This window comes from Alligator sinensis, unplaced genomic scaffold, assembly GCF_000455745.1.
Source record: "Alligator sinensis unplaced genomic scaffold, ASM45574v1 scaffold506_1, whole genome shotgun sequence".
Classification (NCBI taxonomy): Eukaryota; Metazoa; Chordata; order Crocodylia; family Alligatoridae; genus Alligator; species Alligator sinensis.
The window spans coordinates 701,622-719,069 of record NW_005842215.1 but is presented as its reverse complement, the minus strand read 5'-3'; the positions used below and the strand labels follow the sequence as shown (position 1 = coordinate 719,069).

The window sequence follows — 17,448 nt, the reverse complement described above, 5'->3', positions numbered from 1 at the left end:
AGGTAAGTCAGTGGATATGTGCACGACATGGGGGCGTTAATCAGCCCTAAATTGAAGCTGTGTTCAAAAATCAACTGCTTCAATTTAGGGCCTCCATTTTGTCTACGCATGCCCTTTTTATATTAAGGAAAAATAGCAGGAAAATAATACAATCACAAAGCTGTTTCTCTCTCAGGGCGCATCTACATGAGACGATAAATGCTTGGTAAACTAATTCTACTGCACATTAGTGCATAACATCAAAAGCTGTGCTATTGCGCTAATGCACAGTAGAATTAGTCTACTGCACTTTAGCGTCACTTAAAAGGCCTGTGCCAGCACTACTGCACAGTAGCACTGGTTACTGTGCATTTAGTTAGTACTTTTTATTACAGTACTAAACTTAATGCGCAGTAACCACAGTGCATTAATGCATGTGTAGACATGGCCTCTGATGTCTATTTGGAGCTTGAGATGCTATTTGAATCTCAAGCTCCAAATAGCATTAAGCCTGTATACAAGAATGAAAATTCATTCAGCCTACAAGCTACTGAAAGATTTCAAATCTCCAGCAAGTTTAGGGTAGCTGGATCTCCCAAATGGAGGGTAACAGCAGCAATACTTAAATCCACAAAAACCTCATCAAACCACTTTAATGTGGTTGTATCTAAGGCCAATGAAAAAGAATATATTGAACAGAACAAAATGCAGGAAATGGAACATGAGGAAATAGTTAGGACAAACCCTGTATACTTGGAGAGTCTTTGTACCAATTTAAGAAAATAGTCAGTGAAGAGTACTTGCATTTGCAATTACAGTGGAGCTCACTGCAGTATCTGGAGCTCATTTTCAACACAGCCATTTTCTTACTTCCACATTCTACCCTGCAAGCATTGGTACACACGTTCACTGAATAGATCTTTTCAGTATGGATACAGATCCATGAGCATTTCAAAGAGAGCAGAAACAAAAGCTTGTGTAAACAAGACCCATGGAAATTAATTTAAAAACTCAAAAAAACAAACAAGTAAACAAATCCAGCAAATCATCCCAAATAAGGACGTCTTGCATTTATTTTGCTTTAGTTGGGCATCTTCTTCTTTCCTCCCTTGTTCTGTTTGCCCAAATAAGGCCATACAGCTAGATCCTCAAAATATGTAGCTGCTGAACTAATTCATTTAAGGAGAACTAAGTTCCTGAATGTATTTGAGAATTTGAGCCTTGCTCTCTCTCACTTCCATCCCAGTATTCCTTACTTATTCCCTAATGGTTCCTAATTGCAAGGGACAGTCCTTTTCCTTTCTATTTTTAACAAAATACCATTATCTCCTTTTATTCTTCCTCCAAAATTTTTTCCCTTATATAGGACAATGAGGGCTAATGATGCATTTCAACATTACTTTACATGTGAGCATCTATGGTTTCATAGAAATATGTTATTATATTTTAGAATTATGTTAGTGTGCTTCCAAAACACTCAAAATTCATCCCTGGGAAGCATGGGTCATTGAAGGCAGAGATGGAGGAGAAAGGACAGCAGATTTGTTGGGTCCTGTACTTGAACAAGAGTAGAATGAATTCTTTAACACTCTTTTGGTCCCACTCTTATCCAGTGGGGAACATCAGTGGGTGAACTGGGACAGGGGGCACAATGTATCTTTTGAAGCTGTTATATGTGACCAAAAAGAATCACTCTACATAAATAAGAATATAAGAAGTACCATATTGGTTCAGACCAATGGTCCATCTAGTCTAGTATTGTCTCCAACAATGGCAGATGTGGATGCTAGAGGGAGGGCATTGAACTGGATAGATCTAGTGTGATCTATCCCTTATTCATTATGCTGTCTGGTATCCACCATTATTAGTTTAGAGATGCCAGAGAAAACACCTCCAAATGTTCTGTCCAGCTAACAATAGATCCATCACCCATTAATTTGTTTAGTCCCTTATTTAACCTGTCTGTGCTATCTGTATCTAAACGTATCATTACAATCATTATTCTTGTTTATAAGAAGTTATTATATACCATTGCAGGTATTTCCCATAGTTCTTGATTTTCTGGCTTGGTGTTCTGCCTCTCCAAACAAAAGTAATATTAGAAGGGGGTTATTTTTTCTGCATTTGATTTTGGTTCTACCATCAAAGGGGATAATATAGCATTAATTTAGCAGAAAAACTAGAAGAACCTGACATTCAGATTGGCCACTGTCCCAATCAAAATAGTGAAATCAAAGTAAAATTCTGTATTCAGCCTAATTCTCTGCATTGTTCACAGCTTTTTCCTTAAAAGTCTGATGCTTCCATCATCTTCCATCTAAAGAATCTCTGAGGTGTAATTGCTCAGTCTTCCACTGAACATAATGAATATTCCAGCAAAGCACTCCAAAGTAGAAGTAGCAGAACTAAGAAAGAGAGTCTGTTTTTCTTTAAGTGAGCAACCCTGTGAGAGGAGCGAGGCTCTCTCCCAGAAGTATTCTTTCTTCATGAATGCACAGGCTCCCAAGGAAGTATATAGTGCATGGCCTAAAGTTTTATATCTAGATTTTCCACTGCAAGTAACAGAAGAGAGACAAGACTAGTCAAAAGGGAGAGGGAAATTCTAGAGAATTTACTCCTTCAGAGGAAAACCGATTGACCAAAAGGGATATGAGGTAATTGTGATAGGAGGAATAACTGGCTGTATTTGTACTATTCACAACAAAATAAAAACTACTTGAAATTCAACACTTTTTTGCCCATTTTTTTTCTTTTCTCTCATTTTTTGTACTTTTTTTGTATTCTCCTGCACTCCAGATTTGTTGCTAGAGCATCACGGGAACAAGGTTTTTTAATTTTTCTTTTTAATTTTTTTTCCATTTTGAAATTAAACAAAACAAAAATATGATATGAAAAACAAAACCCAGAAGCCAACAGCAACAACATATCAGCTGTACGTTTGTGAACAGACTCCTGTGTGTGCCATAAACCAGAAAATGGCAGTATTTGGTATCTTTTATTCTTTCCCCTCGGAGGCTGACAAATAGTTTGCCTCTCCTTAGGTTGGACTATGTATTCTTATGATATATAGGCTACCTACATCCATACATGAAATATAAGAAAATAAATACTACAAAAACCATGCACAGATCTAGATTGAGTGGAAACCTTGAAGTTACAGAAATAAGATCAGTAAACGTGGTGATCACATTACTGTAGTCCTCTATCCATTTCTCTGTGTAGAAGACTCATCCATCTGTCTCTGACATGCTAAATGTTAGGTCAGTCCCCAGTGTTCTTAGTCCTCATTTTCAAAGGCCTTTGTTATTCCCCTGGTCTACTTTTATGTGGCAGATACTGACTCAGTCACTGCCATACAAGCCAGCAGGGCATCCTGGCTAAGCATGTTTTTATAATCAGATTTGTGCAGGTGCACAGTCTTGGGAAGTGAATTAATCTCTGCCTCTTTCTCTGGTACAACAGCCACTTATATTTTATGCATATTGTGGAAATCTTTTCTGTGTGGCTGCTTTAGCAGTTTTTCATTTATACTTTTAATATTTCTTTAAAAGCTCACTTGGTAGTGTTGTGTTCAAGTGCATCTGTTTGTAGATGATTTGTCTGAATGAAGTAGCTTTGCACTTTAAAGGAATCTCTTCATGCCTTTATTAGCTTGTCATTGGAAAAGGTGGGTTTCAAATTCCTTTGGCCCCCTGGGTTGGATCCAAACCATAGGGCTCCTCATGATGGGGGAGGAGGGAGACAAGTGGTGGCATTAAACATTGCATTTCTGAGCTACATGGTTCAACACATCTATTGCTTGCCCCTCCATGCCAACGGGGGCTCCATGTCCTAGAATTTGGCAATGGACCTGCCCTTGTTTGCTGTACCTCTGAGTTCCTGGCCTCTCCAGGAGCCCTACAGGCCAGGTGATATATCTCCAAGTACTGGGTCCAGTCTAGGGGCTGTATCTTTGATGCCCACTGGATAGAATATCTTACTACCATTCTTTTGTATATGCTTTGCTGTTATAATTGCTCATATTTAACTGTAGCAGAACAGACTATAAAGGAGATCAATACATATTTTTCCTTCCCACAGGAAACAAAAATAAAATGCCACTGGAGAGAAGCTGGGACAAAACTCCTGACCTTGGAAATGACTGTAAGCTTGCCATTTAAAGGACAATTATTTAAACCTCTAATCTAAAAACTTTAAAAGTCTTAGATTTTTTTTTAATGCCTTCTGATTTAGTGTGGAGAATTATTTTTATATTTAGCTTATTATGAGAAATCAGAACTTGGGAATATATTACATTTTCTAATTTTCTGGCAGAACTAAACTACAATGGCGTATTTACAGAGCTGCCTTCAAACCCCCTCTAGAGATTTCTTTATCTTCTCCCTGAAGTGGGCAGGTTGTTTAAAGGTAACATTATGCAGCGAGCTCATCTCAGATGAACTCACCTTGCATCTGTTTCCTCATTCTACTTTTTGAGACAAATGGCTTGAATTCAGATGTCATTAACCAAGTGGGTCAGATACAATGGACTTCCTTGTCTCTCCCAGCACAAGCAATACTTCTCAGCCAAAGTTAGATTCTGAACACTCGGGCACTGATCCAGCAAAGCATATAAAGGGTATAGGAACTGTTTCTATACTTTAAGTGAAGCTTGTGCTAAAGTGTAGGTGTGCTGTTGACATTTTAATGTCATGTAGCCTGGCCTAGGAGAATCCTGCATATCAATTGGAAGGACAGAAGAATGAATGGTAGTGTTCTGGCTCAAGCAAACACCGCTAGCACTGAAGCCATATTTATTAGGGCTGTATGAAGCTTTGGTCCCTGATTTGATTTGGCCTGATTCAGTGACCGAATCTCCAGATCGAATCAGGAGACCCTGTAATCTCTCTGAATTGAATCAGAACCCTCCAAATGGATTCGGAAAGATTTGGCAATTCAGACATAGACACAGCTTTAAATGTTTTATCTACATATCTCAAGGTACCAGGCAGCTCATGAATGCAGCAATGCTGGGGTGGATGGAGCATCCCACAGAAGTGTGGGGGCTCCCCAGCGTGCTCAGCAGCAGACCTGGAAGTGGGCCAGAAGCACTGGAAAGCACGCAGGGCTCCCCCTCCACCCCGGCTCAGCAACTGGTGCCTCCTGAGTCTGGTGGGGCACCTAGGGTCCCCCTGTGGCCCATTGCTGAGCCGGGGAGCTGCTGGGAGGGCCCCCAGTGTGCTCCCGAGTGGACCGGAAGTACTTCTGCACTCCTGTGAGATGCTCCATCTGCTCCAGCATCTCAGCATTCATGAGGAGCACCTGGTACCTTGACGTGTGTAGAAAAAAACATTTAAAGCTGTGTCTACGTCTGAATCACTGATTCTCTGAATCAGCATCAAATCTTCAGATTCGGATTTGGCCGAATCGAATTGGGGACAGTGATCTGAATCAATGAATTGAATCACTGTCCCAATTCGGGCTGAATCTGAATCAAATGCAGCCCGTTTCACACACCTGTAATATTTATATAGCACCAGCTCTGTTGGATAGGGCATGTCATAATGATGCCTGGCAACCAGCTCCCAGAACAAGTCCTATACTCCCAACTCACTAATGGTCACTGCTCCAGAAGTGGGCAAAAGAAGAGATTCAAGGATACCTTGAAGGCCAGTCTGAAGTAATGGAATATTAACATCAATACCTGACAGACTTGAGCATTGAATCTTTCTCAGTGGCACAGTGAAGTACTACAAGGTATCGACTATTTTGAGCAAACGTTTTGCTATGGAAGCAGATAGACAAGAGAGACAAAGGTAAAGAGCTGTGACCTGACATCACCAGGATCTATTCCCTCCTCCTGAAACTATTTGCCATGTTTGCAGTTGAACATGCATATCTTGGATCGGCCTCCTGAATCATCTACAGACTCACCAATGGCTTCTCTATTTACTGGATGACTGTCATCCTTTGCATTGAGGGACTGATGCTGCTGCCACTGAACCTGACCTAATCAACATGATGTCTAAAATATCTACTATTACTGGTGGTCCACTTCCCAAGGTTGCCATAGATAAACTTGTGTTAGTGCGCAGCTATGTAGACATATCCTAAAGGACTTGTTTAAGGTGACCCAGGAATTCTTTGGCAGTACATGGAATTGAAACCAGGTTTCCAGAGCCCTAGTTCCTTTGGCACCAGATCATCCTTTTCTGTCTACCTCTTGGCTTTTTTACATCCACCCTCATAGTAGGCCTGTGCAAGTTGGCAGTGATCCGATCTGGCTTTGGATCCAGGTGCTTCGGATGGCCGTGAGCTGATCCGGAGCTCCGGACCGGGTTTCCGCCTCGATCTGGCCAAAGTAGCTTCAAGGCTTTGGAGCTGCCTTGGAGATCTGGCCATAAGGTATAATGGGAAATCAATGAAATATCTATAACTTTGTTGTTTTTTGTCCAATTTGGATGAAATTTGCAGGAATGGTAGCCTCTGCTGAGAGCATGAAACCTGCTAAGTTTCAAGAAGATCGGTGCAGGGGTTTGGGGGGATCTATACCCCAAATCCTTGAAAGCCAAACTCATGTCACGGCTCTGTGATATGCCACAGGGAGGTCAAAACTGCAGGGGTGGTAGCTCTTACTGAGGCCACAAAGTCTGCCAAGTTTCAAGGAGATAGGTGCAGGTGCAGGGGTTTGTGGGGAACTATACCTCAAGCTGCGGACAAGCAAAACTTGTGCTTTGGGTGACTGTGTGTGTTCAGGCGCTGCAGGGATGGTGGCCCCTGCTGAGGACACAACGCCTGCCAGCTGTGGAGGAGATCGGTGCAGGGGGGCTCTGGGGCCCAGCACCCCTAGCTGCTGGCAGACAAAATTTGTGGCAAGATCATGTCTGTCTTGGGGCAGTTGATTGTCTGTATTGAGTCTTTCCTCTCCTTAGCCTGGTTTTGTAGGTGCTAATTGATGCTCGTTAAGTTATGTAGTAGCTAGGTCCTGTGTATTGAGCTGGTCCCTGAGTCCCTGGTCTCTGAGTGAATCATGATTGATCGATTGATTGGTAACTGGTAACACAGTAGCTTAGCAGCCAGGCCTGCAGCAGTGTCCCCCTCCCTGCCCCAAGACAGACAGTCAGTCCCACAAGTATCCGTGGCACGAGTTTTGCTTGTCCTCAGTTTGAGGGGCAGTTCCCCCCAAACCCCTGCACCGATCTTCTTGAAACTTGGCAGGCTTTGTGGCCTCAGTAAGAGTTACTATCCCTGCAGTTTTGACCCCCCTGTGGTGTAACACATAGATATGACGTGAGTTTTGCTTTCACGAATTTGGGGTGCTTTTCCCCCCAAACCCCTGTACCGATCTTCTTGAAACTTGGCAGGCTTCATCCTCTCTGCAGAGTCTACCAACCCTGAAAATTTCATCCAAATCAGACAAAACATAACAAAGTTACAGATAGTTTATTGTTTCCCCATTATACCCTATGGCCAGATCTCCAAGGTGGATCCGAGGTGACTCTGAAACGCTTTGGGAAGCCTAACGAAGCCAGCGCTTTGACCCGGATGTGCTGCTTTAGACCCCCAAAGCATCCGAACCTTCTCCAGATCCGAAGCTCTGTCTGAAGCCTCGCACAGCCCTACCTCATAGCACCTATATTAACTATATGCTGAGGTTTTCTCTGAGAGTATTTCCTTACTGTTGCCTCGACATCTTTATTCCTTGTCTGTTGCTCAGTAAAATAAAGATACATTTTAGAGATGTGCCAAAGAGATAAAATTCCAGTGTGGGATGTGACTTGTTCCAGTTCATCATATTCTAAATAAAAGCTAATCACAGAGCTCATACTTGCATTTCTATTTCCCCCCATATTTGGAAGTGGGGAAGAGGTGGCACATCTTTGTGTCGGACTGATCATTCTTGTTGCCACTTTCCGTTTAGTAAGTGCATATTACACAATGTTGTATCAAAATAAATGTTGCATGTTACATCATACTGCATGATATTTGTAAATGTTGACTGAAATACTTTGAAAAACTTTTTGAAAAGAGTTTCATGAAATGAATATAATATTTTTAGTGACAAATAGCTTTTAACTGCAGAGATTCGTAAATGGTTCTGTTCTATTTTGACTCATTTTTAGTCAGACTCATTTCTGAGACAGCTGTTTTCAAATGAAATTATATCTGTGTATTAACACCTTTAGCATAAAATAAATATTTAAAATATGCTATTTTAACCTGAGGCACATTGACCTGCTTCAGATTATCTAGGGTGCTCTGTTAAAGCCATGAAAAACTTTAACATGATGAGGACTGTATCTCCTCTGTAATTGCAGAATGAAGGTAAATCTCATCAATAGAAGGCTTGTACTGCTGGTGAATTTAGAACACCAGGAATTGTTATATAGGCAATAAGGGTTGGGAACTAGTGCATTAAGTATGATTTATTTATGGTCCTGCCCAAGGCTCTTGAAATAATAATAATAATAAAAAAATGTTCCTACTGTTCTTAGGGATTGATACAACAATCAGTTCTATGCAGATTTTGGAAACGCAGCAAAAAATTGACAGTCGTTATTGTAGTAAAAGACTACAGTGCAGGTGGGTGAATTGTGCATTATACTATATTAGTGTAATGGGATATGAATTGAATAGCAGTAACGTGCCAATGGTGCTTGTCTGTCCTTTCAAATATTTTGATAAATTTCCATTATGTTTTTCAAAGCTTATTTTGAATGTTTTAAGGGAGACTTCTTGCATTGTCATCCATTACATGTTTCACTTATAAAACCCATATGTCATTTCCATATTTATGCATTCAAACCTTCCTGAAATCCTTTGTGCACTAACGTTGTCATTTTTATTGTCAACGTTTAGGTCTGGAAATTACAGCTATGTTATTCCTATTAACAAATACACACCCACTAATGTAAAAATCTCACTGGAAATAAAGTAAGTATAATCAATGTACATGTGTCCAAAGAGAAAACATGGTTTATGCTTTATAATGATATTATTTCTGCCTGATTTTTATTCATTCATTACTGTTCAAGGGCCAGAGCAAAGTCTCTGTACCACTCCAGTTGTGGACATATATAGAGTGGTTTGCACACTGATGTAAGTTACAAGGGTGTCCATTGTGGACAGATGACTTCCTCTTCTTGTGTTGTCTGCAGTAGTTATTATAGCATCTTAGCTTTAGGTACTTGGCAAGCTGGTAATAGTCTGTTTACACTAAACCAGATGCCTACCCTGGAAATAAACTGACTAGAGCTATGGGCACATGACCTGCACACTGGTGTTAAATTTACACTGTGAATAGTTACTTTCAACTTCCCAAGAGGTAACTTTACCCAGTATAGAATAATGTATGCCTTTAGTGGCACTTAATTATTCATAAAGCTACTGTAGATATTCATAAAAAGGGTAAATTTCACCCACTCAGGTAGATGTTGAAATCTAATTGTATTGTCTTCCAATACTATACTGGCTGATGGTTCAGCCCTGATTAGGGTTGATTTTTATCTTGAGCAAGGTTGGACTAAATGACTTAATGAGGTCCTTTCCATCCCTACTTTCCTATGATTGAGATAATTAAACATGCATAATTGTAGTTGTGCTCCTATAGCTGATTGGGGCCTTTGCTTATTGTGTTTTTTCTAATGTAGAAAAATATATGTAGAAAGCAATTCCTTTCCCAGCCTAACTTACTTTGTAAAGTTTTTTTGGGAAGGCTTTTGCATCTGTACAGAGCCCATACTGATCTATGCAAATGGCTCATAGGTTCTCTGATAACGCACACAATAATAATAACAACAACTAGTAGCAAACTTCTTGTTCCAAAAAAGCTTCTTATCCTGGATGTACATCTAGTACCATTCTGCTCTCCCAAAACTAACAAATCCTTCTTTCACTTCCTCTTCTCCAGAAGAGGCCAAGGCCATTAATCCAATTGCCTAATGGTGAATGCTCAAGGATTTCTCATCTTGGAATTCCAAGGCAGGACTTTTGAAGTAACTGTCATATTCTTTAGAGCGAGTCTGGTGTCCTTTTATATAGTATTACATTCTTGCTTTAGGATGTGAATGAATGCATCAGAACTCCTGCTGATGCATCAGAACAGCTGCATTATTTGAAGCAGCTGTAATAAACCTTTAGTTGAAGTGTTACTTTTTATCAAGGTCAGAGCCCTTGTGTGTGGGGATGAACACATCTCATTCATAGAATAGGATGTAGAATTTATTGTGAATGCAAAAATTTTTCCAGTTGTTTACATTATATTTATTTATAAGTGTCTCTTGTTAAAAAAAAAAAAAAAGAAAGAAAATCACTCTACCAAACCAAATATACTGGTATTATTGCATTACCATGTCCAAATGCTGTAAGGAATATAGTGCAAATATATAGAAAGCTTTTTATTTCCACTAAGTAAAATCAAGTTAAGTCAACACATACACATCTGTTACCCTTTTAGGACACAGTACATCATGACTGTTATTTCGTTTTAGAGTCACTGTGTTGCGTAATGCTGTATTAAGTATGTTTTCGTAGCTTTGCCAGGCAAGCATCATGTTTCCTCTCAAAATAACAATGAAAAAGAATTAAAGACTAATAAAAAAGAAATAACTGTTTATGTATCATGCCTAGGATGTTTTTATTACCTTTCTAACTTGGTGTATATTTCTGTACAGTTGAAGTTGTGATGGTTTTTGAAGGTTCCTGTTCTAAGGCTTATTTAGGGTTTGCCTTCCCTAAAGATTTTTTCTGGTTTTTTTTTTTCAGAAATAAATTACTAAAAGCCATCTGGAGTTAAGAAATGATAAACTAAATAATGTCATTACCATTACTGTCCTATTGGCTGTATATCATAGCCTTAGATATGATATGATGGGGAAAGTTTGTACCCAGGACTTTATATTTAATTCTGTGGTCAAATAGGCTGAACCAAAACTGTAGGTACAAACTCCCCACACTTCTAAGAAAAAGGTTTTAATTTTTGTAGAATAATCCTATCTCCTTTATTCCGACCACCCTAAAGAATGCACGTCACACTTTCCTATTGCATCTTCCTATACTATTTTATTGGTTATAGAGGGAGATGGGATTTTAATATTTAACAGCAATAGAGTAGATGCATTAATTATTATTCCTCTGTTTCTTGAAGCACCACGGAGCCATTAATTGTCTTCCAATGCAAAGTCACTATTGGAAATATTTGTGCCCTTCATTCACGACCCCGAAACAAAGGGGAGGCTGTCGTAGAAACACAGGTATTACTTTCTACCGTTTCATTGCTTCTGCTGGGGTTATATTTCTATGCTATCACTTAACTGGCTTCTTTTGTTCTGTCTTGTATGAGAAGTAAGTTGCAAAGTTAAAACTGGGGCAAGTCCAGAAACATGTGTTCAGTGCCGCCTCAAGCCTGACCATGGAAAGTGTTCGGCACAGAAACAGTTTACAACATATCTTCCCCTCCCCTTCAAAGCTGTGTCCCTTTTGCAGCCCCTTACAGATATCCTAGCATATATATTTAAGACATCACTGATGCTGAAGTTGCAGGGGACTTTTGGTGTTGTAGAGATGCATTATGGATGCTTTTAGGAAGTTCCAATATATTTAATAGACAGGGATATAGAATTTTGAAAGACTTGTCATGACTCGCTTGTTTGCTGGATGTTGCACCCCAGTGCAGAGGGTGGAAATACTTCAGATGTAGTTATTTGAGCTGTGGGTGGTTCTCCTGCAGGAAGGTATCCTTGGGTGATCAAGGAGAGAAGTGTGTGAGGAGCAAAGGTCAGCAGAACCGACACTCGGGAACTCCAGGTCAAGCACGTGGTGAAGAGAATAGCATATGTCAACTGACAAAGTTCTCTTACCTTAGAATAAACGTGAAAGAAAATAAAATGAAAAACTAACCCAAGGGTCAGCAAACCATGGGGGCCATGCCAGAGCATGGCATGTGAAGCCATTTTGCTTGGCATGCCACAGCTGGCCTGGACTCTGGGCAGGCCCCTACTGCTGGCCACAGAGCCCAGGCTGCTCTAAACAGGAAGCTGGGAGGCTGCAAGTAGCTACACCAGGGTCCGCCCTGCCCTGGCTTGACTCACTGTTGGTGGCAGGCGCACGGGCACTTTGGGTTGGACAGTGGTGAGGGGGCTGTGGCTGTGCTGCTGCAAAAAGGTTCAAACCCCTCGTGGCTCCCCCTACCATCTGCCCCTGGCAAGCCAACATCTTACAAGCCAAGGTTGAAGCTGTTTTTGGCACTCTTCCCAAAAACGTTGCTGACCCCTCAACTAACCCGAGATTAACACACTCTGTTTCCAAGGGAAATGCTTTGGATTAAGTTATGATTTATTTTGGGGTGGTTAGTTTGCATTTTCACTGGTGTAACTAACCTGTCACTGTGAGTGTTTTAGTACCGGTAGCAAAAATTCTACTTATGATGCTCTATACCAGTGGTTCTCAACCTTTTTTCCTACTGGGACCCATTTGCAAAGATCCATAGCCTGTCCTGACCCACATCCCCTGACCCTCCTGGTGCCTGACTCCCAGTCCCCTGGCCCCTCTAGCCATGTTGGTGTCCCTCACTCCCAACCCGCAGCCCTCTGCCTCCCTCAGCCCTGCTGGAGGGGCCTCCAGGTGCCCCCACCCCATTCAGGTCAGAGTGTGGTGGCTGTGGCGGCTTCAGCTCATGAGGGCGGCAGTGGAGTGAGTCCAGCCCTGGCATAGGGTGGAGGGGGAAGGAGGAGAGATCACCCCCCCTGGCCCGCCCCTTTGAGCATGGGCACTGGCCTCTGTGCTGCCAGCCCAGCCATGCAGCTCTCCCCCATGCCTGTCCCCCATTGGAAGGGGCAGGCACCTTCCCATTGCCCCTGTGCCCTGCTGCAGCTCACAACCCTTTGAAATATTGTTGTAGTACACTTTTGGGTCGTGACTCATGGGTTGAGAAAACTGCTCTATACCTCCTCCTATATGCAGCCTTTTTCAGATCTTAATTTCTTCTCTAACCTGTCTAGATCATAGACTCACAGAATTTATCATGCAGTTTATTTTATGTTTTATGTTGTGTGTGTCTGTCCTAGCAATCTTCAGACCCATCACTCGCCCACTGATGAAGGTCCCTTGGTTGTAGATATCAGCAGAATCATAGGAAAATAGGGCTGGAAGGCACAGGCATAATGTGAGAAGAATGCATCTGAGGCAGTCCTCTCTCATCCTTCCCCACTAGGCAGCATGCAGGAGCTGCAGCAAGCAGCACTGCAGGTAGCGTGTGTCATACAGTGCTAGGGTTTCTGGTAATTGCAGTTCTCTGGAGCAGCAGTGTATTCACTAATGCTGAGGGGGTTGGGGTGGGACTTTCACCCTCTTTTTTGCCATCAAAGCCCATGTTGGGAGGGCAAAACAATTGCTAATTTCGATGGCAAAAACTGGGGTCAGTTCCCTACCCCCATTCCCCCCCAGCAGCAGCAAACTCCACTGCCATGCTATATAACTACAATTCCCAGAATGCTTTGTGCCTCATGACACACTGCTTAAGCTGCTGCAATTTGTGTCTGGGAAGTGCAAATCAAGTAAGGAATGGGAGAGTGAGATGTACTCTTCCTCCTTCCTGGCACCCCTCCCTTTACATGGTGTCTGGGGCCTGGGCTGTGCTTGTCCACTCCACATTATACTACTGCCAGAAGGGTCCTTGAAATCATTTTGTCCAATCCCATGCTGTTCCAGCAGGATTGTTTGTGGAGAACGATTTAACAAAATAGGACACGGGTGCTTACCACCAAATCACTCTCCTAAACCCTCTCTACACTACTGTTTCTACTGTTGTCCCCATTAGTAGTGAATTATGGCTTTAGAGCAAAACCTTGGCTCCACTGAAAGCAGTGGTAAAATTTTGGTTTATTGCAATGGGGCCAGGATTTCAGAGACCCTGACTGTGCACAGGTAGGAATTATTCTCAGGTAGCTCTCTGGATTGTCTTAATGGGAATAAAAGGTTAGCTCAGCAGTAGCTTTTCCCACCATCCAAGTCCATCGGATATTTGATCCTGCAAAGTTCTGGGAATCTTTGAAAACATGATTTTAATTCCCATTACCTTCAGTGAACGTCACAGAACTGGGTCTTTACTTTTCACTGCATCTTCTTGGAAGTGGTTATCTCAGTTTAAAAAAAGGGTCAAACTAAGTATGATAAAGAATTTTCAGACAAATGATATTGTAAACCTATATGAAAGTATAACTCTCAAGCACATATTGGCTTATTAGCTAGTTGATGTCTGGCCTGTGCAGCACATATGCTCCACTTGCCCTATACTCTTAATTGTTTTCAAATTGCTGACTTACTGCTTTGCTGATCAATTGGAGCCCTATTTTCTCCTTCCTTCACCATCTTCTCAAGATAACCTTCAACTGTGCCTGACAAAGCTTGCCAGTGCATAGAGTCCAGCTCCCAAATCCCTGGAATAGTATCAGATTTGAAGAGTATGCACATCTGCTCACATAAGGGTGATGTTGAAATTTACTCCTAACAACACTGGTCAAACTGGCTTCACATGTCAACCTGAAATTTACATTAAAACACTAAAGCTAACTAGTTTGACAGGCAGGTATAAAACTGTTTCCAGCAACCACAATGGTGAGTCATTCATGGGTAGCATGAGTCAAAATAAAAATGTTTTCCATTCAAGGAGCGTTTCTTCCAGGCTGATTATTGTGAGGGTGGCAAGACTTATTCTCCAGTGGTAGGCAGGCCATCAGTCTCCTGGACCCTGGACTGTTCCTACATAAAACCTATAATATGTATAATGCTTACTGCATCAGGGCAGAAAAGGCCATGTGGGTAGCTCTGTCTTCATTAGCAGACATTTATAACATCCTTTAGACTAAATGAAAGGCATCAAGGGAGTATCAAGTTGGATCATTAAAACATTCTACTGTCTGGAATTAAGGGAAATTTGTCAAATTGTCAGTATCTCCTTGAAGATAAAAGTTTCCAAGTCAAAATGCATTACTTATGCTAGCATATGGTGGGGTATTACATCATTGCTAAAACTGTGTGTGTACCTCTCCCTGTAACAATTCTGTCTTATTTCCTTGGAATATATAGGAAACTGCATACATCCAAAGTGCTACGTGTGCTACTGCTTGTTAATCAGCAGAATCTCACTGTTTACTACGGTCTTACTTTAAACTTTACAGAGTACTTTGGAACAAGTCTAACATCTGAAAGGAATTACTCCAATGACTATGCTTGGAGCTCAGTTATTCAGTGCTAGCTGACAAATGCTGGGAGCCAGATGTCTGTCAATTCCTGTTTTTAGTTGATCAGAATAAGCCCCATTCACAAGGCTGAAAGTCAGCACTTTCCTTTTGTCTTTAAAGCATGCTGAATTCTCTTGCTGTAGCTATCAAGTCTTGTTATCACATTTACTCATACTGCTTTTGGCAGTGAAATGCTTTCACAGCCTCTCCTTCTCTCCAATTGCATGTAAAATGAGGTTATCGAATTTATCTCTTTCTATAATTCATCATCTAGGGATGTCAGCATATTTGGATTCTGCCTGTAGCTTCGTGGTATGACAGCGCCTACCATTTCCGTGTAGCTGCACCGGTAAGCCTTTTTCAAATGAAAGAGACCAAAAGAAAAATAATGTTTTAGCTGAGATTAGTTTCTACATTAATCTCTTTCATTTTTCTCCTACAGGATCTTGCAGACTGCACAACAGATCCTAATTATGCTGGGATGTTTTTTACTGATTACTACTTCTATTTCTATCGACAGTGTAACTAAAGTATTGCCTATCATTCTGTTTGTTGAAAAAAAACTAATATACTTGGTACTGAAAACAGCTGAAGTATTGTCTTTTGGAGTTTTTTTTTTTTTTTGCAAACTTTTTCAGAGTTTTTCAGAGTGTTTCTTTTGTTTCTGTTTAGCTATCCACTTTTAGGGGGAAAAAAAGTACTTGAATGTAATCCAGGCTCAGGATTTCCAATCATTGTTTAAAAGAATACAATTCTGACAATGAATGAAGCATTTGATGTGTGAATGTTAAATAATTCCATTGATCTTGGTAAAGCCATGAGATAAAGTATATGGAGGGAAAAAAATAAAGCAGAGCTCTGCTGATCCCTGATATGCTTCAGCTTTTAAAACTATCAGATAATAAACTATCAGTTACAGTTGAGAGACCTGCTTTTGTCCTACAGGCACCTGCCTCCCATTAATGTGTGTTCCTTCTTCCTTATTGTATATAAACTTTCCCAAAAGAAAAAGCTTTGTTAGGGGGAAAGTTTTACAAATGCAATATCCCATGAATGTAAGCACAAGTTTATAAAAAAAATACCTTCTTAAATACTCTTTTCTCCTAACTCCATACCGCATGTAATTATTTCCTTGGGTCTTATGAAAAAAACCCAAGCACCAACATCACTCTCAGCAACAATGATGTTCCTATTAGAACGAATTGTGTACCTGTGGTGTGGGGTTTTTTCACCATGCAAAAAAATGACCCATTTTTTCTGGTGTTTCTGATATTTTCTGGTGCTTAAGGTTTGTGTTAGGATGACAGAAGAATGGGAAAACAGTAGAATAATAATGGGATGTTTTTGCACAGTTTTGAAAGATGGATGTGTGTAGTTTTTAGTATCTACATAGAAATGGTATTTTGTGTTTAGAAAATATCATTTACAGTGAATGTTGTTTGGGTGACTGAATTTCAAACTGCATATTGGTTGCTGATAGAGGAAATATATTTAATGCACAAATACATTATGAATAGTGAATGCTGTCAGTAAGTGTGTGTGTGTATACACAATTTTTTTCATATATATGTGTGTGTGTGTGTGTGTGTGTGTGTGTGTGTGTGTGTGTGTGTATATATGGAGCATGAGGAAAAATATATAATGACTATATTCTAAAGATTTAGAAATTATTTGTGAAAGTTGTACACAAGAAATTTTAACCATGAATTAACCAAGGCTTTGTTTGTTTTTCATTTTGGGAAATTTCCCAGTTCTCTATGTTAGTATATAATAGGGTTGAAACTTATTTGCATGGTTAATCATGAGGAGCCAAAGATATGGAAAAATCAAATGTCTTGATTGACTGACCATAAACTTATGTAGGGTCTTAATTATATACTTATTGCATATGGGGAATAGGGAGAGGTTAGTTGGGTGCCTCAGCTGTATGCTCCCCATACACTTACCTTCATCTAGCTACTGGAGCTGTTCCCATGCCAGCCTGCAAGGGGAAACCCATGCTTTCATGTGTTTTTCTGGCACTTGCTCATGACCCATTGAAATATTCTTGTGATCCATGGGTTGAGAAATAGGGCTGTGTGAAATTTTGGTGGCTGTTTTGTTTCAGAGGTGTTCGGGCCGTTTCAGTGCCTGAAACACTGAATCTGAATCAAAATGGAAGGCTCCGAAATGTTTCCTAAATGTTTCGGAGAATTTTGGAGTTTTGGAGCTGGGCTTGCAGGGAAACAAAAACTAAGAAGAGGATGGGGAA

General features: G+C 40.7%; 1 protein-coding gene across 1 annotated transcript in view; it reads left to right on the top strand.

Moving 5' to 3' along the window:
• MYRFL (myelin regulatory factor like) overlaps positions 1-15,833 on the top strand; it is a 71,858-nt gene extending 56,025 nt beyond the window's left edge. Inside the window, exons 20-25 of the mRNA XM_025208013.1 lie at positions 4,060-4,122; positions 8,454-8,541; positions 8,818-8,892; positions 11,105-11,210; positions 15,472-15,546; positions 15,640-15,833. Coding sequence (XP_025063798.1) covers positions 4,060-4,122; positions 8,454-8,541; positions 8,818-8,892; positions 11,105-11,210; positions 15,472-15,546; positions 15,640-15,726 — 494 coding nt within the window. The 3' untranslated portion in view covers positions 15,727-15,833. The remainder of the gene's footprint in view (positions 1-4,059; positions 4,123-8,453; positions 8,542-8,817; positions 8,893-11,104; positions 11,211-15,471; positions 15,547-15,639) is intronic.
• The last annotated feature ends 1,615 nt before the right edge of the window (positions 15,834-17,448 follow it).